The sequence below is a fragment of the Mycteria americana genome, chromosome 1 (assembly GCF_035582795.1).
Source record: "Mycteria americana isolate JAX WOST 10 ecotype Jacksonville Zoo and Gardens chromosome 1, USCA_MyAme_1.0, whole genome shotgun sequence".
Taxonomy (NCBI): Eukaryota; Metazoa; Chordata; class Aves; order Ciconiiformes; family Ciconiidae; genus Mycteria; species Mycteria americana.
In genome coordinates, this window is record NC_134365.1 from 213478388 (window position 1) to 213501686 (window position 23299).

The following is a 23299-nucleotide window of genomic DNA, read 5'->3' on the forward strand; positions in this document are numbered from 1 at the left end:
TGCATTTTATATTCTGGCAAGGAAATTTCCCTTCAGTTTTATAAAGCATAGACCAATCTCCTTGAAATGTCCCTACATCTGATACTGCAGCAGTCTATGTCTCTTTGCTGCTTGATAAAGCCATGTCTTAGGTAATGCCAGCTCCACAAGGCTACACATATAAAAAGCTCATTGGAATAAGTCTTCCTTGCATGACCACCTTCAGATGAAAGACCTGTAAATACATCAGCCACGTACCTGAGAAGGCTTTCAATGTGGAGCTGCAGCTTTCAAACTGCACCTCACTGTTTGCCAGAGATCTGAACTTGGACAAAAACATTTTTTGAATCCTTTCTTGGCTCACACAACAAAACATTGCTCCATCTTTCTTATGCTCAATGACCAGCATCAGTTTTGTGCCACAAACTTCACTATATAAAATGTGTAATGGCAAGGATGTTGCTCACAGAAAGGGCGAGAGATTAAGGCTTTTTTCCAGTCACTTGTGGAATATCAAAATTCAGATGCAGGAGGGGAGAAGACAGAAGGGATGCAGAACATGTAGGAAAATGAAGTTATTCTCAGAACAGAAAAAGACATTGGAGTTCTGAAGTACAGAAAGGTACAGGAAGTCCAAAGGTAGTGGGAAAGACAAGTGGGAGGAAGAGTTTCTCTTGATTAAATCAGTTACTGGACAATATCTCCATCTAGAAGTGAAGCTGAGGTAAGAAAGGGAATGTTTAGCTGCCCATATTTTATTTCCTCACAGATTTCAGTTTCATTGCTTATGCATACAACATTCCCCAGGGACCAGGCTCCTCCCTGGACAAAAAAATAGTCATTCTCTTCTTTTTCTCCAAACTTATCTGTACCACCCCAACATGCACCCAAAGCCATTTTCTTCCTCCTGGTTTAGTATCAAGATGTGCTTTCCGATCTACTGTAGCTCCCCTTCTTCCCCATGCATTGTGTTAGCAACATCCATACATTACAGTACCACTTCACAAATTAGTATGGCCAGCATGGCTGAGCCACAGACTCAATTAGAGCAGGAGAAACTCACGGGTTTAAGTCCAGAAGTATATGCCAACCCCTCCACTATTCCTCAAAGCCCTTCTTTGCATTATATTCACAGTGGGGGGAAGAGAAGTAGATGCCAGGCATGTTTAGATACAAGTGAAAGGATTTTCTTAACACTGAGGACCAAACCTAAATGAAATTGATTTTTCAGTAGCTTGATGAGAATGGCTTTTTGGTTCTCCAAAAACCCAAGTGACTGTGAGATCATGGCCTTCTGCATTCAAAAAGGGTGCCTTGGAAAGACCAGATAAGTTTTGTTCAGCATCTCAGAGCTTTTTCAGTGGATATAGGAACATCTTGGTCCAGTTATCACATTTTTGAGGTGGGAAAAAGGCAATTATTCTCTCTTTCTGTGATTCAGGGACAGCATACAACAATAACAGAAACGAAGTTTTGTCTAGTGACCTCGGGGACTGCAAGGAAAGTAGGTGATGTTAATTTCAGTGACACTTGGATTATCTTCAGGCTGTATTGACATTTTTCTCATTCTCTGTGTACTCCAAATACGCTGGCTATTTGATTTTCTTAATTGGATTCCCATGAAAATAGGAGCTGAAATTTTTTACAGCTCTTGAAATGTTTTCTTGCCACTCAAGGATAAGGCTAAATATCAGAAATATATATTTTTACTATAGTTACAAAAATGCTTTCACCAAATAAGGTACACTAAACCCAGGATAGCAGCGTCATGATCTTGTCTGCCTGTCTGAAAGTGCCAGATAAGAGCTGGATTATCCAAACAACCCTTGAATGGAAAGGACCGGAAAAAGCGCACCCCACCTCTAAGTGACACAACAGCCATTTCAAAGACAACACTGATGCTGTGTCCCGTTTGGCTTGTACCAATCTGGATTCCTCACTGAGAAGCGAGGATGACTGCCTCCCTCATCCGGAGGGCATCGCTCGTCCTGTCAGCCAGAGCTGCAGAGAACAGACAGTGCTGGAAGCTGCTGCTGTCTTGGCTCCAGGCAGCGTCTGGGACAGCCCACTGCCGCAGCTCGCCCAAACCACCCGCAGGGCCAAGGGCAGGGGCGATGCTCGATGTCGGATCTCGGCAGATCCCCACAAGGGCTTGATCGGCTCTTCCCGCAGTGTGCTGGTTTGGGCTGTGGCAGAAGCCACAGGGGTCTGAGGCTTGGTGTCTCATAAGACCGGATCCTGCCCCCCCCCAAAGCAAAAAAATCATTCCTCTCTTGCCCAAAATATTTTCAGACGATAACTGCTTGTTGCCATCAAACTCCTTTCTTGTATTGTTGCTTGCAATAAAGTTACAGCTATTGGTAATTTCAGCAATTGTCTGACAGTTGTGAGCACGAGGCAGAACACAGTTTAGCCTGTGCTGACATTGATTTTGCTGCTGAAACATTACTAGGATCTGGGTTTTGACCACATTGGTAAGGCTGTAATTCAGACCGAGGGTAGAAGAAGGACACAATTTTTATTTGGTAGTTTTTAGCGTTATAAACGCACATCAGCAAGGATAATGTCCAATTTTCACCCTGATTTTCTGTGCCCTGTATTTCTCCTTCCTTATTTCTTATTCCAAATGAAATGTAACCATTTCCATAAGTCACTCTCACACCAGCCTCTTGGAGAAAGCAGATGAGGATGAGTTAAGGGTTCAGGTGGCAATATTATGACCAGGATAATCTGGCTGTCATTTTCGCCCCTCCCTTGTTGCTGGGTTTGTGGACTTCCCTCAATTGTTTGTTCCAGGTAAGGTGTGGACTTTAGCTTCCAGTTCATTTACAACCCAAGTCTCCAGCGTGAGCCACACAGGGCTTCAGGCTCAGGTGAGCTGGTTCAAGAAAGCTGAGCTCAACGAACAGCTCTTGGAGGCTCCTGGGCTGGATGAAGGGGGACTTGCCAATAAAGCCAGAAGGATCCATTTGTAACTGTGCCTTATATTATGGAAAGTTTACTGAACACAACATATTCTGAACAAAACATTTACAACACACAGAGCCAGCATTTTTTGTGAAACTTAAATCAAAACATTAGAGCTAACATAAGGATGGACCTGATTGCTGCAATTCATCAGTTGTTCCAGTCATTCTGCACATTTGTGTAATTAAGGAATCATTCCCCATGTGGTCACAGAGTAACTTTAATGTATTATTCTAAGATTCATAGCCTTGCCTTGACTGCAATGCACAACTAAATCAGTACATTTGAGTTACTAGGGCCTTAGGCTCCTGAGCTACAGATGCCCCAGCTTTCGGGGTTTAAAATGTGACCAATCCCAACTCCTGCCCTGCAGAGGTGGCAGAATAAATACATGCACAGTCCTCAGCTGCATCTATTGACTGTGAAAACCTGCCTTTGCTGATGGTTTCAGTAAATGTGCCAGCCTGGGAACTGCAGCAGCCAAGAAACCAGCACATGGTCACCTCTACATGCCCTGCTATTGCAGCAACTACAAAAGGCCCCACCAGAACAGGGCAAAGAACTGGTGACCGTAATAGTTTACCATAGCACCAGAACTTAGTACTGAAATGCTAAAAATGTCCTGTCTCGCTTCACTTGGTTCACATTCCATGTGGGGGTCAGGGGGCTGATTTCTCACCCAGGACATTGGAGAGTGTAATCCTCACTTTTACCTTGTCAGTTTAGGTAACAAGTTTGGGTTTTATTAAAAAAAAAAAAAAAAAAAAATTTAAAAGCTACACTGCCAGCTTCATCTAGATTTTTATTCTGACTCCTACATTTTTGCACCTCAGCTCTCCATATGTGAAAACCCAAATAACTAATCAAGATATCCCGTCTCCCATCTTTTGGGATTATAAATAGGGAAACATTCAGGAGCATTAACATAAAATATCTAACAGCATAACATCGATATACTTTGAATAATGTGTACCAAATCCTATGTGGAGACTCTCAGTCACAACTAAGATGTGGCTAGGTTGTTGTTTAGATTTCAGCCTTGGTGTTTCGACTTCTGCTATGCATGGAAGGCTCTGCGAAAAGTTACCAAGAAAACCAAGTATTTGGGTTTGTTTTTTGGGGGGGATCAATGCCTTGAACTCACTGCCCAGGATGCCAAAACCCACTGAAAAATATTTAGGACTTAACTAAACCAGCAGTAATTTTCTGTCAGTTTTAGTCTCCATGTGCAGATTCAGTGAGCTTTAGCTCATGATGTTGACTTAAGAGACTTCACTGAATTCCCTTCACTTTCCAGAGTGCATCCTATTCACAAGCCTTAGTCCGTCATGTTTACCTTTGGAACTAGTTTAATTATGTATTTTATATTGCCTACCATGAAAGGGATTTTCAGTGCTAAGCTAATACCGTTTTATGGATGCTGAAGGCATGGTAAAGTCTCGTAGGTGTCAAGGCTATAATATCAAATTAAAACAGTGTCAAGATCAAATCCCCAGAAAATATGGACTATAATACAGTGCTTCATATCTGTGAACTCTTCTCCCAGATGAACTAATTTTAACGCAATATGAAAGATCAGAAATAAATGACCAGTTTACCTCTAGAGAGAGAGTGCAGGGTACTAATAGACCTATGGCAGTGGTCAAGCCTTCAGGAGCTTCTCGTCTCCTTGTTTATGGCACAATTTAGCCCATCCCTGAAGTAGCCAGATTTTTTCCCAAAATATCAGAACCTTTTATTTTTCCCCAGAAGATCCTTATACATCCTTACCTGTAATTTGCTGGTGATTTTTGATGCTCCTTTCAGAAAACCATTCCCTAGTGTGTCAAATGGGACTCTGTCTTTTTATACTGCTTGTCTTGTTATTCACATGCTTATCTAGTACCTTCCTCCCACTGGCTACGTTTCTGGCCAGAAGAACATAGAGGCAGTTTTATGTCAATTTTACTGGGGCTCCAGTCCCAGAAGCAGTGCACTCTTCAGCACAGAGTAGAACAACTCGACACCAGCTCCAAATTGGACTGGCTCTTAACAGCCTTTCCACAAGCCAAAGATTGCCTCAGCACACTGCAGGGACCATGAGACAAGGCTGCTGGCTCTGTTCCACCCGGAGTTTCTGAGCCAGCTAGGAGAGAAGACTTTCCAGGTGCTTGGAGATGTTGATGAAATGTAAGAGGTGGGCTGTGGGGCAGGATCTTGTCCAAATTACCATGGGGAATACACATATTTAGGGCATAGGAATGAGTTTGTCTTGTGTTACCATTTTTCAGCTTTTGCCTTGGTGTAATCCTGGCCATCAACCTAACCTGAATATTCACAGTGCTGTTTTCCCATATTTCTTTTACTTGATCTAGTTGTCCGTTTCTGCAAAGTGCCATTGTCAGAAACCATTAGCTGCAAAGCTATTATATGAAAACCTCACCAATCATTGCTTTATGAAGACTATCCAGTCCTTAAATCTTAATTGAGGAATAAATCATTGCACAGTTTAGCATTCTCCTTGTAAAGTATACCCAGTAATGGGGGAAAAAATGGGACAAGTTTTCAACTCTTTTCTCAGGTATTTTATTAGGAGAATGTAAAAAGAGTAATAAAGAAAAGAAGGCATGAAACAGTCTGAAACTAATGAGAAATGCTTGGTTATGATTCACCTCTGCTGCAACATTAGAAACCAAGTAAAATTCAGCCCCTCTATCATTGTCTGCATGCAAAGGCCAGCTGTCAGATAAAGACCTTTTCTCTTCAAATTTCCTGTCCAAGAATATATAGTAGTATTAGAAGCTGGTAACAGTTTGTTTCCCAAAAACATTAATTTAATTTTGGTAAAATATGAAATAGATTTACAGGTCACTTTTACTCACAAAACTTTTTGGGGAAGATACTACATGGGAATATCCACACACACCAGAGTATGCTTTCTGGTTTTCACCCTTCTTCCACCACTCTCACTGGTATAAAATGTTGATTTTAATGATGTGATTCCTGTGCAACATTAATCTTGATGAAGTCAAAATGAAAAACAGTGTCTCCCTCGCAATGAATAAGTAAATCCTTTAAAACCAACAAGAGTCAAATAGGTATCATCAACTAATGCTATGAGTGTGTTCCATAAAAATCTAAATGTCTTTGTTACAGTAAGATGTGATAATAATTTTATTATTGCAACAGAAAGGTTTGCACACCAAAGCAGTTAAAATATGGATGGCAAATTAACTTGCGTTTAGTAACTAAGAGCACAATTCTGCTACGCTGGAGTGACTGCAAATTTGTATCCTATAACTGCACTAATGTTAAAGACTTGTTGATCCTAATCCTTCTGACTTTTCTGCAAGAATACAGAACTATCTATCTGCCTTGTACTTCTGCCACACAATCTTTGGAGTATACCACCTTATTGTAGGTATTATATTTTTGATAATATTAATTGTGTAGAGATATAGAATACAGAAATACTAGGAGAAGAGAGGAGCTAAACCTAATATCTACCCATACGATTTCATGAAATGATTTTTACTACTAAGAATGTCAGTGGCAGATTTGGAAAATTTTTAAGCTCCACTTAAAAAAAAGCAAAAAGCAAAGTGTAGATCTTGCATGTAGAAATTCCCAAATTATAGTCCTGATGTCTGCATTTACTTCTGTTCATCAAGTCATTGAGGTCCCAGGTTCCCTAATTAATTGGGATTGCTTGGCATCTAGATGCCCATCAGACTGATAATTACCCGCACTGCTAAAAATACAGGTGTGAGCACCCAGTGCTCCATCCCCATGGGGATTGCCACCAGCCACCCCAACTCAGGCTAACACCCTTCTGTCTGACCTAACAAGAAGACAGCAACCTGATTACAACAATCCTAAATTGTGAAGTCATTTAGATGTTGCAATCAAGGTTAGTCAAGCTTAATACAAGCATAAGGGAAATAAAAGCTTTTAGTTGCATTTCCTCCACTCCATCTTCTCCTTCCAACAGTCCTGCCCTGGCTGGCAGTGCCAGCGTGTCTACTATTGTCAGGAAGCTGCACTCCAGAACATCAAGGTCCTGCCCCCGTATTCCTACCCAGGCCTTACAGTGCAAAAAGAAAGGAGGGATGGAGGAGGGATGCCAGCAACACGTTTTCTGCCAGCTTTTACTCCTGTCCATTGATCTGCACACTGTGGAATGAAAAGCTTCTTTGACTTCCTATGACATGCTTACACAGAATGACTTATTAAAACCTATACATAGACTGAAAAACAAGTGTCCTTAGATGGGCTGCACTGCTAATTCAGCTTTGACACTAATTTATTGAATTCAGTTTGATTTCACGAGTTAGATGAGGTTTTAATTCCTCAGAAGCCTCAAAAGGATGAATGACAGACAAAGAAGTGAACAGGGTGTGCCATCCCAAATTACCTATTTTCTGCAACTCTGATCCTAGAAAATTTTTGTTAGACAAAAGGTAGCATATCTGAGAAAGAAGCACACTCTTTTTCTTGACAGCTAGAATCTGTAAGATTCCTCTCCATAATCATTAAACAAGTACCAATATCCTTCACTAATATAACTAGTAGGATTGGCATCTGGTCCTTTAAGTGCATATAGTATGCAGACAACTCTGAAGCATTTTGCACTGAGGTAATGCAACTTGATTCTGAAATTTGTTCATAAATCACTACATTTAAAACAATTTAAAAGGAAAATTCCACTGTGAAGAAAGGTGACTTATCTTAATCAGCTTGGCTATTTTTTCATTCATCGTGTTATACTCCAGATCAACTCTATTACTGAAATAAGCTGTCACTGAAAAGTGTTTATTGTGCCATTATATTAACATAATCTTAGCCTATACTCATTATAATAGCACCTTCCTGAAGAGGAATGTTGTGGTTTAACCCCCAGTTGGCAACTAAGCACCATACAGCCACTTGCTCACCCTCTCCCTGCTCCCAGTGGGATGGGAGAGAAAATCAGAAAAACAAAGTAAAACCCATGGGTTGAGATAAAGACAGTTTAATAGGACAGCAAAGGAAGAGAAAATAAAAATAATAACAACAATAATAATAATGATAAAAGAATGTACAAAACAAGTGATGCACAATGCAATTGCTTACCACCCGCTAGCCAACGCCCAGCCCATTCCCAAGCAGTGATCGCTGCCCCCCGGCCAACTTCCCCCAGTTTCTATACTGGGCATGATGCCATATGGTATGGAACAGCCCTTGGGCCAGTTGGGGTCAGCTGTCCTGGCTGTGCCCCCTCCCAGCTTCTTGTGCACCTGGCAGAGCACGGGAAGCTGAAAAGGCCTTGACTAGTACAAGCACTACTTAACAACAGCTAAAACATCAGTGTGTTATCAACATTATTCTCATCCTAAATCCAAAACACAGCACTATAGCAGCTACTAGGAAGAAAATTAACTCTATCCCAGCCAAAACCAGGACCAGGAAGAGAAATATCAGGAAAATCTGTAACTATATCATTAAAGAATCTCACTCCTACATACTTCAGTTTACCTTCTTTTTTTCTTTTTCTGTAGGTTGTGACCTCATCCCAGTCCAGTATCTCAGATGGGGTGATCCTGAACCAATTGCAGCAGTTGTTTTTGCATGTTTGGGTCTGCTGGCCACCTTGTTTGTTACAGCTATATTCATAATGTACCGTGATACTCCAGTGGTCAAATCATCCAGCCGAGAACTTTGCTACATCATTCTAGCTGGCATCTGCTTGGGTTACTTGTGCACTTTCTGTCTCATCGCAAAACCTCAACAGATTTACTGTTATCTTCAACGAATTGGCATTGGCCTCTCCCCAGCTATGAGTTATTCTGCTCTAGTAACTAAAACCAACCGCATTGCAAGAATCCTGGCTGGCAGCAAGAAGAAAATTTGTACAAAGAAACCTAGGTTCATGAGTGCCTGCGCCCAACTGGTTATTGCGTTTATCTTGATATGTATACAACTAGGCATAATTGTTGCCCTCTTTATAATGGAACCACCAGATATAATGCATGATTACCCAAGCATCCGAGAGGTCTACCTGATTTGTAACACCACCAACTTGGGTGTTGTAACTCCCCTTGGATATAATGGATTATTAATTTTGAGTTGCACCTTTTATGCATTTAAGACAAGAAACGTCCCAGCTAATTTCAATGAAGCAAAGTATATTGCCTTTACAATGTATACCACCTGCATCATTTGGCTGGCTTTTGTGCCAATATATTTTGGAAGCAACTACAAGATAATCACCATGTGTTTCTCAGTGAGTCTGAGTGCCACGGTGGCCCTTGGCTGTATGTTTGTGCCCAAGGTCTATATCATCCTTGCTAAGCCTGAAAGGAACGTACGCAGCGCATTCACCACGTCGACTGTGGTCCGCATGCATGTAGGGGATGGAAAGTCATCTTCAGCTGCAAGCCGCTCAAGCAGCCTGGTGAACCTGTGGAAAAGAAGGGGATCATCTGGTGAAACCCTTAGGTAAAGTTTGCTGATGGGGGAGTGTGGGGAAGTAATTATGATCTTCTGAGAGTTACTAATAGTGGAAGGAAAAAGGAAAATATATTAATTCCCTTTGCCTCTGCACTGGGAGAGGAGTGAGTCCTCTCTCCTACATCTGTAACAGTTTTGGGTTTGATTTAGTCAAAACACTGTGCAAAAACAGGGGACAGAATAATGGGCAAACAATTGCAAGCCTGGAAGTACTGGCTGTGTCAACTGTACACTTAATGTAGGGAGGGAAACAAGATCTTGGGAGAAAAGAAAAAAATCAGAGCAAGAAAGATAACTTGTTGCCTTGTCCTGAATGCACCCATTTACAATCTCTTTCCCTTGAATGACTTGCATAGTGTCTGTATTTTGCCTCTAGTCGCAGCAGTAAGACAACAGGATTGCTGCTAGTGCTACATAATCAAGATGGAGTAATAAATACAAGTGGCATCGTGAGCAGCCACTCTCAGGCATCTGAGGATTTGTTTCATATGACTCTTCTGTTATACTTTTTTCTCCTATTCCCTTGATTTTCCTGTCTTGTATTATCTCTTCCTGCTTTCTTTCTTTTTGTCCTCACCTGTCTTCTCTTCCTTACCTTTCTCGATACCTTTTTTCTGTATTCATCCTCCTAACTCCATCAAATTCAGGTGCTCACAGGCCCTGCTCTTGCTACCCTTCCTGCCATTGAACAGATACTCCCTTGTGAGATATTTCTTTGTTTCTTTCCAAGGAATTATTTGAATTCAGTGATCATGAAGACAACTTGTATGTTCAGTGTATAAAAATTAAAGTAAGTGAACGCTGAAGAGAAAGGAGATCTCGGGAGTGGAAATACAGTCCTGCTTCATAGACAGAGTGTGTAGAAGTGCACCCAGCCCAGCAGTTAATTTTCATCTTTTGATCCCTTTCACTTTTGATATGGGTGCTATGCCAATGATTTGGGTTATTTAATTGCTGGCATAAACAAAGAATTCTGCCTAGATGAAAGTGCAGAGAAACCTAGATGAAAGTGCAGAGCCATTCCTCTGCTATACATGTCTAGCCTGGAAGTGACAAGTAGCTAGATTTTCCTTCTCACTGAAACACACATGGACTTCAGGATTGATAATATGAATATTTCCAGACATGTCATTGTTCACAGCTGGAGTTGGCATGGAATGAGGGCATGTACTTCCTTTTTTGTGTGAACCACAATTTAGGCTCGAGGGAGGATTTTATTAGTAATATCTGCAGGACAGATTATGCCAAAGTGACAATTTGTTTCTGTCAGATTATTACTAATGCTTCTCTTTCAGCAACTTTTAATTGGTATAGAAAAGGCCAGTCTATTACAAGATATTTTATACTATGATCTGTTAATGATGGTATCTTCCAATTCATTTCCAGGTGCAGAGTAGGATGATATTTTAAACTGATAAATCTTTATCAGTTTAATTGATGGTTACCTGAAATGTCCTTTTCTACAACCTCTGTACGCCTGAATGACATACAGGTGTTCAGGTTAGAAGCCCTATAACCACTTCTGGGCCAGCTAAAAGAGACAGTCTTCATAACATGCCCTCAATAGGAGGGCATTCTTCCTCTTTGAGATCATTATTTTCCCTAACTTTTGCTGCAGAGCTCATTTGCTATCTCAAAACATTTTTACTCAACAAGATGAAGTTATAGGTGACAGGAAGATCTTGGGCTTGGGAAGGATTTTTTTGTCATCTGTTAAGGCCCAGTTTTGAAAGACACTGCTCTAAATCTTTGTTTTGTTCTGAAAAGTAAGGAGTGTACCCTGCTATTAAATATCCTAAAAGACAAGGTGTATTTTCTTCTTTTGAGGGCTCTGTTTCCATTTCTTTATATCCCTCAATGTGTAGATAACACCTGCGGTAGAGAGTTATTAGCAGAATGTAATAGGTCATCATTGACAATGACTTCTTTTTCAATAGCACTGTGCTGGAAAAGTCTTCCAGGATTTTGAGAGTGCCCGATATGTGTGTGTAGGAATGAAAAAGGCATCACAAAGCTGATATATTGACATATTTACCTAGATAAGAACTAGAACATTTCATCTGAAACCTGGAGAAAAACTTTCATGTTATCAGTAGTGTTCATCAGCACTTAAACCTGCAACAAAGAAGACACTCCTAAATGCATGTGTCTGAATCCTCAGCTGGTTAAACTGTGATTGTGCCAGTGAGTTTAGCAGTGCTCAGTCAGTGTGTGCCTGAAGGGTCTGGGAATCCAACAGCAAACTGATTCCATCGATCATGGGAAATTGTCTCTAATCAATGCCTATTTGGTTACAAGAAAGAAAACAAAAGGGAGTCCCGAAATGTGCTTAGTAAATTTAAAATGCTGCTCAGGACTTCACCTATGTCTGATATCATCTCCAAGAAAGAACAGAAAACCACTTCCAGCTTCAATTCTGCTTACTGTAGAGCATGAGCAAACAGAGTCCAACCATTTTACTTAATATTCAAACATTTCTTTAAAAAAATCTCATTGCACAAAGTAATATATTTCAAGGTATTGTTCAGTACAATGCTCAAAAGCTTGTTTGGATACTTCTTCAAGTAAACACTGAAGTACTCAGAATCAAAGGAAATATGCACTAGAGCTACATGGCATTATTTAAATAGCTCAGAGGGGTTTTATTTAAAAAAGAGTGAGTCACTGTTGAATTTTAAAGAAACATGCTATTTAAGTCACTAGTGCATAGAGGGGCCCCTATCATTAGCATTTTGCGTCTTGACACTAATTTATAGCACAGTGTAGTATCGCATCAAATCATTGTCAAACAGATAATGCCAATGCTCCATTCAGAGCTTTCACATCAGCTGCAAAATGAGATAACAAGACTGCTTTTGCCTAAACAAAGCAATGCATCTGTTAGAGTCCTAAATGACTTTTTGCATGGGGTGTTCTTCAATTAAGAAAACTCAGACAAGCTGTGGATATGTGTTGGAATGAATCTTCACATACTGAAATAATGTAGAAGGAGAGAGTAAAACTATTCATTACCTAGTGAAATGAAAACCATTTCATGTAGGCTATTGTGATTCAGCAGGACTCACCAAAATATATTCTACCTTCATTTAAAAGTAGGGCTAACAAACCAGACATTATCAAAAGCAACTCCACAAAGAAGAATGCTGAACACTACATAGCTGGAGTCAAAGCCACACAACCTGTGCAGAGAGGCATCTGGACCTTCTGCTTCCAGTTATCTTACCAGTTAATTTCACAGGGACTAGGAAGGCCATAAATAAATTGAGCAAATCTTACCTTAACATCCCAGGGACTATTATCACATATGCTACACAGACCTTTTGCAAGAGTCCAAAATAGAGGGCTAATTTGTCCTCTTCTCATTCTCAAATAACTCTGTATCCCAGGTAAGATAAGGACTGTATATTTCTGCTACAAGAGCTGCTACTGTCATATTTCTAGCCAGGACTGCACACCAAAAGGTCTCAGTCATGCTACCTTGTCCTGGGGGATAGAGCATATATTCCAAAGTTTCTCTTACCTTTCTAATATCTTAGCCCTGGATTTCACACAGTAATTTAACTGTAGGTGTTTATCTCTTCTGAAACATGTCTTTAAATGGCCCAAACCACACATGCTGCATTTTCCAAGCCTACATATACTGAACCTTTAAACACATGCATCTCCCTCCACCTACCTGTAGAAAAGCAAGCTTGCTTTCCTTTAAAGCAGGTAATAAACTGTTCTGAGTGACCACCAAAGTGTTAAAAACAGCCCTAAACACTATCTCTGCCACACATATGTACTAAGCAAGTCTTAAAAATCCTACCAATAGTTTTCTTTCTGCCCTTTAAATTGCTCCCAAATCTTCACAGTGCGGCCAATGCTCCTCCTCTCCAATTCTCCAATGGTTGTAGATGTCACAGTGGTTCCTGCCCTCAGCTGCTTCTTTTGGAGGTCCCCAACCCACCTTTAAGGTTCCTCAGTTGCTTCAGCAGCAAATTCTGCATTGTTCCAGACTGTAACATGTTATGGGAAAATCAAGAGCAACCTGGCATCCTCCTATAGATCAGGCTGTGACCTGGACACAAACAGCAGAGGTGTTCAGGCAGTGAGGTGGGAACTTCTGAAAGAAGAGTGAGGTCAGAAAACACCATTGAGATCCCAAGGTAAGGCTCTTTGCTTGGAGATTAGAGGCTTAGTTCATATGCATCCCCCTTTATTTTTGCAGTGACAGTGAGAGGCAGAAGAAAGGAATTAGGCAGCTAAAGTGTTTTTTAACTGCCAGTTGGCCGTTCTCCCTGTGATGATGTAGGACTCATTTAGGTTTCTTCTACCACGTTCTCAAAAGACTGGTAGGTGCTGGTAGGTGCCGAGTACAAGCCAAAAGTACTCTCCTGAAACAATACAAGACAGATTATCACTTCTAAATGAGTTAGGATTGCTGAAAGTAACTATTCATTTAAGCAAAAGGACTGAGCAGTACTTTCAATCTGTTACCCAGGCAGGTAGATATGATCACTCAACAGGAAAGAATTATCACCAGCAAAGTCAGATAATGTTAGCCATATTCAAGACACGTTGGATGTTTGTGGTATTGCACATAATTCCTCCATACAGATGGGAACAGCACAATACTAGACAACAGAAAAAAGATGCATATCGATTTCTGCACCTTATCATAGACACTTATCCATAGCAACTCACCAATCCCATTGAGATTAAAGTTTAATAGCTCGGTGTGGCAGTGATGCTTTATTCCACCTGGATTTACTACATGATACAGTATTTCCTAAACAATTAAACATAAACTGTGGCTGTCAAAGAAAAATGAACTACTCTTCTGTTTTTAATGTATTATCTTGTCCTCTTAAGAAGTTTGCCTACCACTGTGTGACTGCAGAACTGGGCATTTCTCTGTATACATCTGCAGAAGTGATAGGACTGACAGCTTTCATTCAGGAGGGGGGATCCCTTGCTCTAGTGAGCCAACACTCACCCTCAGGTCAACCACAGAATTTTTATTCTATAAATCACTATTAATTTTGTTTTTCCTTACTCAACTTAGACAAAGAAGCTCACTCATCCACCTAAGAATCAGGTGTCATTTGGGAGCATTTTTTCTCCCTCTCAAGCACTACACTGGTACAGTAATATCAGCTTGAGGGACTGAGTGCCTGCCTTGCACAGGCATCAGAAAAAGCGTTCAGGTGTCCAGGCTCACATGCTGTTAAATGCTATTCCCTGTCTCCTATGAGGAAAACATGATAAGCAAGGTAGGTTTTTCCACTGGACTGGATTCAGCCCTGGACCACCAGTGGCTATACTTAGTGTTTACATCAGACAGTCCCAAACTGTGCCATAATGAAATATTTTGGAAACAGGTGTCTACCATCACACTGTGTGCTCTTTTATCTTCAAGGAACAGCTGGTTTTCCTCCTTATCTGTTCTCTCTCTTTTCCCCTCTTATGACTGACTATATCTGTTTTGTTACAATTCAAACAGGAGCTATTTTAATCCACAAAATAAGAAAAATATGCTTCAGCCTAGAAGCTGCCACTTGGTTTAAAAATCTAAATTTTATATCATACATCAGCACAACGTATCACAGCATCAAAGTCTTGAGATGAGTTTTTCAGAAGCCTGAACTGATATTTCTCAAAAAAACCCACCCTTTTTTCCTGAGGAAATTTTTCAAACATTCCTTGTAATTCTGAATCTGATCAAAATCCATTTAAACCACTGAAAAAACAAGCAAACTGAAAATTTCAGCCTTGAACTAACTTGGGAGATCTTAGCTGTTACAGCTTCTTCAAGGTCTGACTACTGCTATGTTGCATCAGGAAAGCCCTGGGAAGACACTGAGTTTCCAGACAAATGGGCATCCCCATCAGAATAAACCTCTGCCACTGTTACACACACCGTGCCAAGGGGCTCCAAGATGCAGTCCATGCAATTCCCATTGCCCAGATAACAAATTTTGACTGGTTGAAAGCCCCATCCATGAATAAGTGGATAGATTTGAAGCTATGGCCATCAAGCTGTGATTCAAATGTTTTTAGAATATGTGTGTGAGTTATCAGCATGAGGATTTTGGATGTAAACGTGAGAGATTCAAATTTCCTGTGCCTCAGAAAGATAAGTTGCCTGGGAGATGAAACAGGGCTGTTATTTGACATGGAGCTTTCAGTCCTGTAAAGAAGACAGAGTACAAGAAAAACTGGGGAAGTTTTGTGGAAAGCTGAAGCTGGCTCACATTCCTCACATGTACGCCCATTGAGAAAGATACTTACCATGAGTTTCTGCCACAGCATATTCTACTGGGACACATTTCTTATAATACAAGTGCCAATTTTGTCTTCATTTATATGCAGCTTGAACAATTTCTTTGACACATTTGGAATTATGATAAAAGAACACTACACTTCTCTTCCAAACTATTTTGTAAAAACTTTTTACTAACCACACTTTGTCAGGGCATGGGTTACAGGTTCATGCTCAAAATTTTCACAACAAAAGGGCCGAGATACTCGGCAATCTGATTGATGATACGGTACCCTAAGACTAACACTCTCTCAGGTCCATTGCCTGGCAAAACAAGGGAAAACACAACTTTCCCAATCCGTAGAATAACAGTCACAGACTGCATAAAAATCATTGGTTCTGCAGTTTCTGCAGGTAGTTGCACTGGTTTACTCATAGAAACACGAAACCGAATATAGAAGAGGTTGTAACCTCACGATACTGAGCTCAAGACTGGTGTATCACCTCTCGTATGTAGTTATATCAGCAGCCTGTCAGTTATGCCAGCATGAATTGCTTTCTTACTGGAGCCTGATGGAGCCATTCTGTCTCGTATAAAATAAACACTGATTGGAAAAGGCAGAGAGTTATTTTCTAGCCTGTTGGAAAGAACAATGATTTTTAATGTCAGACAATGGCAAAGGAGAGATTCCAGGCTGGGTCTCTTGTAGCCCACAAGTGCCCCATGCACCAGGCTTTTATTATTAGCTTTACACTAAAAGACCTTTACAATTCTGGTTTTATTTAGCTGCAGAAAAAAAGGGACATTATTTGAAATCCTGAAGTTTTACAGAATAGACAAATAATTTATTGGTGACTTTAGTTATTTAAATCAACTCTTGTGTGTAAGAAGAACTAACCAGGAGATTATTGAAGAATGTGAATCAGGAGAACTAATGCTTTAGAAGTTACATTATAGAAATGACCTGCACCATCCTTGAACTGTAGCAGTGAACAGCTTTTAGCCATTGCTCCTCTCAGCGCAATAAATCCCAGTGGAAGCTGAAAAGTGAAAGTGCTGCACAAAACAGGGCCAGAGATTACTGCAAGGCAAAAGACGTCACTGAGAAATCATCATGTACCAAAAAAAAAGTTAATTTCCACAGATGCTGTTTAAGGGCACCATCGACCACAAATTGCATGGAAGTGCTTAGATGGCTTTGCAGTATGAGACGATGGCAAAAAAGTGAGGGGTAAGCTTCTTACATGACATAAGGTCATAGGAGCAGGTAACAATTTACATGAGGTGAAGGTTTGGCTCAATGGGTATTGCTCTTATTTAAAAAAACAAAATCTAGTCATACTGATACAACAAGATATTATTTGTTTACTTGATAGCCTTGCTAGAAAAGAATTTCGATGCATGCAGGAAAAAATATTTGACTCTTTAGAGGAAGTCATTATCTTTTTGACTGATTAGTCTGCATTTATTAATGAATCAGTTCCCAAATGGATCATTCAGAGCTATTTTAATCTAATATGCTACAAAAATTTAGATTGAGAGATTACTGAATGGTTTGAGTCCTTCGTTTTTCCCTGAATAATTTAGTCTTGGTGTCTTTTTGGACAAGCTTGATACTGTGATTAATTAAACTTCAACTATTGTGAAATGACTGAAGAATATTTTATGAAACTCAGTGAAAGGTATTAGGTCTGAAAGATTTTGATAAATTACTGCTAAAACATTCCATCTGTATAATGAATTTATATTCTTGAATGTCCTGATTACAGTGATTTTTAATTTGTGTACAGTGCTAGTACTGTTGTTTCAAATTTTCTCCTCAAATTTAATGAAAATAGTGATTGACTGATATAAATTGTTTGGCTGCATTAACTAGCACATGTATGCAAGCCTAATTTTTGAAATTATTTCTATTATTAAGATGGCATCCCCATCATTTTGAACTAAGTATCATAGCTGAACTGTGCAAATTAAATTACGTTGTAAACAGTTCCCTGCCTACTGTTACACAAAGATGCTCTAGATTGCAAAATGCATTCTTGCTAGTGTGCTACAAAAAAGAAAAGGAAGGAACAGTGAAGATGGGACCCAGCAGTTTGATTTGTTTTTTAGAGGAAGAAAGAGCTGAGGAGGAGCTTTCTATTTTTTAACAGCAGTGTCTACCCCCTTTACCTTTTTATCCATCTTCAAGCCTGTCTCTCAGAATTCTGGTGACAAATAAATGTCACCATATACTATATCAATATTGTCCTTACCAGTCATGCTGAAAAGCACCCAGACAAGCCATGCAGATGGTCCCATGTCCATTAGCTCGCATGATGTAGATCCTGTTGCAAACTACCATCTGACCTGAGCACAGGTTTGTCTACCAAAGGAACTTATGGTTCTTTCCAGAGCAAACTTTGATATAAACTGGGTTTGTAATTAATTTGACAAACAAGACTAGGACATCCACCCTCCTTCCAAGGTCCAAACAAGACATGAGCCAGTCTGCCACTATGGAAATACCTGTATGAATTATAAAGAATGGTATTTGTACTTGAATACCGATAGTTGGTGTGGACTAGTAGAAGAGCTGGAATTTCAGCTGACTTAGAACTGCGTTTGCTTACAGATGTTTTTTAATAACTATGACTGAAACTCAAAGCAGATCTCTGTTAAAATATATAAACACAGAACTCTTTTAATTTGCTGTAGTTTTGATTATAGCATTATATATTGCAGTGATTATCCGGTTTGCTGCCAGTTGATGACTTATAACACAATTACACATTGCCAAAAAAAAATTAAGTCATTTTACGGTCTACTATCCAATAATGAGGTAGCAGAAAAAGAAAGGTTAAAAAATCTAATAAACAAGCACTAAAGATGTAAAGCATTAGAAAACAAAATAGAGTTAATATATTAAATATACAGCACAGCATAACAGATCCAAGTAATAAAAAGCATTGGAAAAGAGAAACTTCTTTCTTATAAGTCAGCAAAATTGAAAAATGGTGTGTTAAAATCTATGCCAAGGTAAGGCATTGAAAAGCAGGCCCCCATCCATCCATTTCACAAACCTAGAGAAGTTTCTAACATTTAAAATGCTTCAGAGCAAATGAGGTGCAGCTTCCCTCTTCAACATAATGTAGAAAATAATGAATAAAGTAATGAGACGTTCCTATGGCATCTCTAGTTATATATACCTGAAGAAGAGAGGACAGAAGTTCAGCATAATGAATAGAATGAGTAGAACAAGAAGTCTTGTGTAAATAAGACCCTACTGTACAAAAATCCTATACAATGGTTTGTCCAACATTTCAGAAATACCCTTTCTGGAAGAAGGTAAATAAACATACTGGTAATATTTTGCTATCGGTCTAATCTTCCCTTGAGCCAGTATAATGTTGTATAACATAATTCCATCAAAAATGTCATTTTAATTCACCAGCTGCAATTACATATGATTGCTTAATTAGAATAAGTTGTAAAAAAAAGAAAAATATGCTGCACTTGAAAAAAAAAATTGTGAGTTTGGCTTTAAAGTAATTTTGCTTGCTGAAGTTGTGCTATTAAGCAAACAAAGTTTATATGCCGATCTTTTTTTAAAGGAATAAAAAGTGCCATGCTTAATAATATATAATTTATTTTAGCCATTATATGAATGGGAAAATGTCACACAATAAGCTAGGACCCCTTTAAAAGTATTCAGCTCAATGTGATGTAATGTCAAGATAGCATGATAGCATGCCCAGCCTCACAGAACTGATTGTCAAGAACACAGTAAGTTTGTAGTTCAAAGCAGCCCCTACAGTAACAACGCTAAATATTTTTCATATTTCATTCTTTACCATTTATGCAGAAATCTTCATACACGTATTGTCTTACCTAGTCTAAAGGCTAGATTGTAAGATCTGACAATTAAAATATATAACTGGGTCTGGAAAGGTGGATGGCTTTGTAACATTCAGCAACCTGTTCAAGTTCCAGGCATAAGCACATTGAAAAGACTCCGTAAAAGTGATGGAAAGCAGAGAGACAATATTTCATCAATATAGTGTAAAGCTTTCTGAATCCCCTCTCCTCTCCTCTCCTCTCCTTTCTTCTCCTCTCCTCTCCTCTCCTCTCCTCTCCTCTCCTCTCCTCTCCTCTCCTCTCCTCTCCTCTCCTCTCCTCTCCTCTCCTCTCCTCTCCTTTCCTCTCCTCTCCTCTCCTCTCCTCTCCTCTCCTCTCCTCTCCTCTCCTCTCCTCTCCTCCATTAACTTCATCTTTCAGGGTTTTAAAAAAGTCTTGCTTCAGGTTCATTCCAAAATAGCCAAACTGAGAGGTTTGGGGTTGAAATAATAGATATTACCTACTTTGATTATTGTTAACTTGTGGAGAAAAGCTTGATTCAGAAAGAGCTTTAGACACCTAATACAATTTTCAGTATCTCAGACCAAAAATTGGAATCCTGTTAATTAACAAGGCCCTTAGGAATTAGTCACTGCAATGTGGAACTTAAGTCCCCAGTGTACGATTAGCCATCGCCCTACAATGAGATTTGGCTCTACAACCTCTCTCCTCTTAAGTGTTCCTGTGGACACATCACTTTTGCCACCCTTACAAGGTACAGTTTCATTAGGCCATTAACTCCCAACTTGAAGTAGAAAAGCGTGTTGATTAGAGCTACTGTCTTCCTCTGGGTCTTAAGACTGCCAAGCACACATTTGGTGCTCAATAATTAATAACATTTCAGCGTGGCAGTATGAGATTGAGTTTGAAATATGGATGGATGACAGCTATCCATCTCCTACACAGCAAAGCACCTTTGCTTTGCATTGCATTAAACAAACCAAAGATATCCTGAGATATCTTTTAGTTAGTTAAACTTGTTACTTTTTACTGAAAAAGGAGAGAGGAAAAAATCTTATGTCTAAGAGTAAAAGCCAGTTTCTAATTGCTGGGATTTTTTTTTTTTCCCAGACGACATATTATCTAAAACAATTACTTTTTGCTATTGCAAGCAGTTGTCTTTTGGGTAGTCTTTCTCAACTGGTGTAGTGTGGACATTTTAACAGAATCTGTGTACTACTACCCACATTCTACCCATAGACTATTTTTCAAGGATTTTACTAAGCCTTTGACCAAACTATACCGAAATGTGGGCTACGGCACATCTAGCTCTGGCCCGCCAGCATCCTCCAGATAGGGGATATACTACCATATGGAATGGACTGCTGGTCAAGGCGTCCAAGACCCTCTGCATGGAAACCAGGATAGAGCAGGGGCAGGAGGGGCCATGAGCACACCTGGGCCTCACCCTAACATGAAGTCAGGACCACCAGGATACCAGTACCTGGTTCTAAGGTGTAGGCATAGTCTAATAAAGTCCATATCTAAGGACTATCACCTCTTGTCAGTACAGGGGCCCACACCTTCACTGGAAAAAAAGAAAAAGTAGGACTCTACACATTAAGAGATCAAAAACTGGTTTCTACAGCCTTGTAGTGGATGGCTATTGGTCTCATTCAGGATGATGATTCCCATATTCCCCATTTATTTCCTATAGCATCCATTAATTTTGGTCTACAAGAGGACTTTTGTTGGAAGGTAAAGAAGGCAAAGAAAAGACCTAATAGTCCTTCAAACCTGAGCAGTCACGCTAGTGTTTCCTACCATGTATCACATGTGCATCAAGTTCACTAAAAGCCAAGGCAGTACAGACATGGTTTCTCTCAGCCCAGGAGTAAGTTTCTTTCTCTCTACTGATCCCCTCTGGAGAGTGCACAGCAGTGCTGTGTAAGTGATGCGGCAAAGTATTTGGCAAGTGGACAAGCACTGCAGTGACTGAATTACTGGGAATTACTTCCCAAATTTCCTGTCACTGATCAACACTTATAAAACATATTAGTATGTAACATTAAGCATTTGTTCTTAAGACAACTCACCCTTCTGCAAAAAAATGACACAGCCCACAATGCCACACCCCAAACCCCAAAGAAACACTAAAAATGACTGAATATCTTTTAAATCCTTCAACAGAATTTATAGCTGCCTTTCTGCACAGAAGTAACGTCTTCTCTCTCTTTTCTAACCAATACATAGTCCTGGAATTGACCCTGAGAAAAGAAATCTATTCTTGCTCACACTAGTGTTTTATGCCTCCTCCATACACCAGCTGAAATACCAAATTAATTTTCACATTAGCATTTGTTATGACAACTGCAAAGAAATGTTTGAGGGTTTTTTCTCTCCTTTTAAAGCAAACCTTTGTTTTAGCAACCAGAAAGGGGACATTTTTCTAATGCAAGACATTCTGAGGCAAAATCATGTCCTTTATCTCCTCTGAAAGCTGAAACCCTTTTTACTCAGAACCTCTGGTGTCCCTTTCCAGAATGGTCACCCAAAGAACTTTGCAGCTTCCATGCACTGGTTAGAAGCACTTTCCACACTAGGAGGGTTGATTAGAGTTTGATCACTGTTTTCATAATTACATGGATATTTAGCACTGAATGAATGGCAGTGGCAGAGGTATTATGGTTCAAGGCTTTGAGGCATTCTGTGACCACACACTATTTCTGATGGTGTAATTTGCTCTTGAGTGGATGGAAAAACTTGAGAGATTCATATCAGCCTCTCTGAGATCCGTTCCGCTGACTTTCACAACAGTGAAATTTATTCTAATGACTGGGGAATGGGGAACTTTGGGGTTTTCTTTATCTGGGTCACATCCATCCTAACCAGGGGTTCTTCAGGATGGAGTTACCAAGGACACTTACCTCTTGTTCCCTTCTGTTGGCTACTTTTTAGTATTCAACTTACTGTGAGCATTTAGAGTCTCCAAATTCCTTCTCTTGGTCAACTTTTTCTCCTTCTGTCTTGTTGGGCACAGAGTACCTCTTTTGGTTATCAGGTCTAAATGTAACTGTGTTTCCTTCCTGCTCTTCCTAAACTCTACTTTCTTTGATGTCTAACACCTTCACCCCAACTTTATTTCCTTTTCTTTCCTGTCAAGTTTCTACACATTCTTTTCTCTTTGTTCTTTCCCTCTGGCTACCCTAACTGAATTTGTATGATCCAGCCTGACTTCCTTTGTATTTTTCAGTGAATTTATCTACTCTCTAAGCCCCTCCACTTTTTCCTCTGCTCTAGGAATCGACTTCCATTTAATATGTATGTGTCCTGCACGAGCTTCATGCCTATCTGGGAGCGCTGCATATACCACACTCTGGATTGCCTTAAAACCTTGGTAGCCAGTCTGCAAAGCTCCTGTTGTTCCTCCTTTCAGTAAGGTTATAATTTGTAAATGAAAGGACTTCTCTGCACTGAGCACACCTCATTTTACTGTCTCTGGTTCACTCTCAGATTCACTAAGCTTCTTCCTCAGTTATTTATGCAATATACATTGCCTCTGAGGATCTACTACAACTGCATCCAAAGTTTAGCCTGACTTTGTGCGTACTCAGGTTATTTCTCTTTTACAGGGTTGTTCTCTTCAAGGTACCTTTTGCTATCTAGATCAGGTTAATGGACAAGCAACAAATAAGTAGTTTATTCTGTAATGTTAGCAGTGTTAAAATGTACAGGCTTCCCCACACAAGTGTGTTAAATACCCACAATGCACCTCATAGCACGTGGGAATGGGATATCACAAACTCTTTGAGAAGACATCTGCA

General features: G+C 39.8%; 1 protein-coding gene across 3 annotated transcripts in view; it reads left to right on the plus strand.

The window, feature by feature from the left end:
- The window catches only part of GRM5 (glutamate metabotropic receptor 5), a 282843-nt gene that overhangs the window by 248476 nt on the left and 11068 nt on the right, over positions 1–23299 (plus strand). For all 3 annotated transcript variants that reach the window (XM_075491133.1, XM_075491134.1, XM_075491135.1), the window contains exon 7: positions 8463–9402. In XM_075491133.1, coding sequence (XP_075347248.1) covers positions 8463–9402 — 940 coding nt within the window. The remainder of the gene's footprint in view (positions 1–8462; positions 9403–23299) is intronic.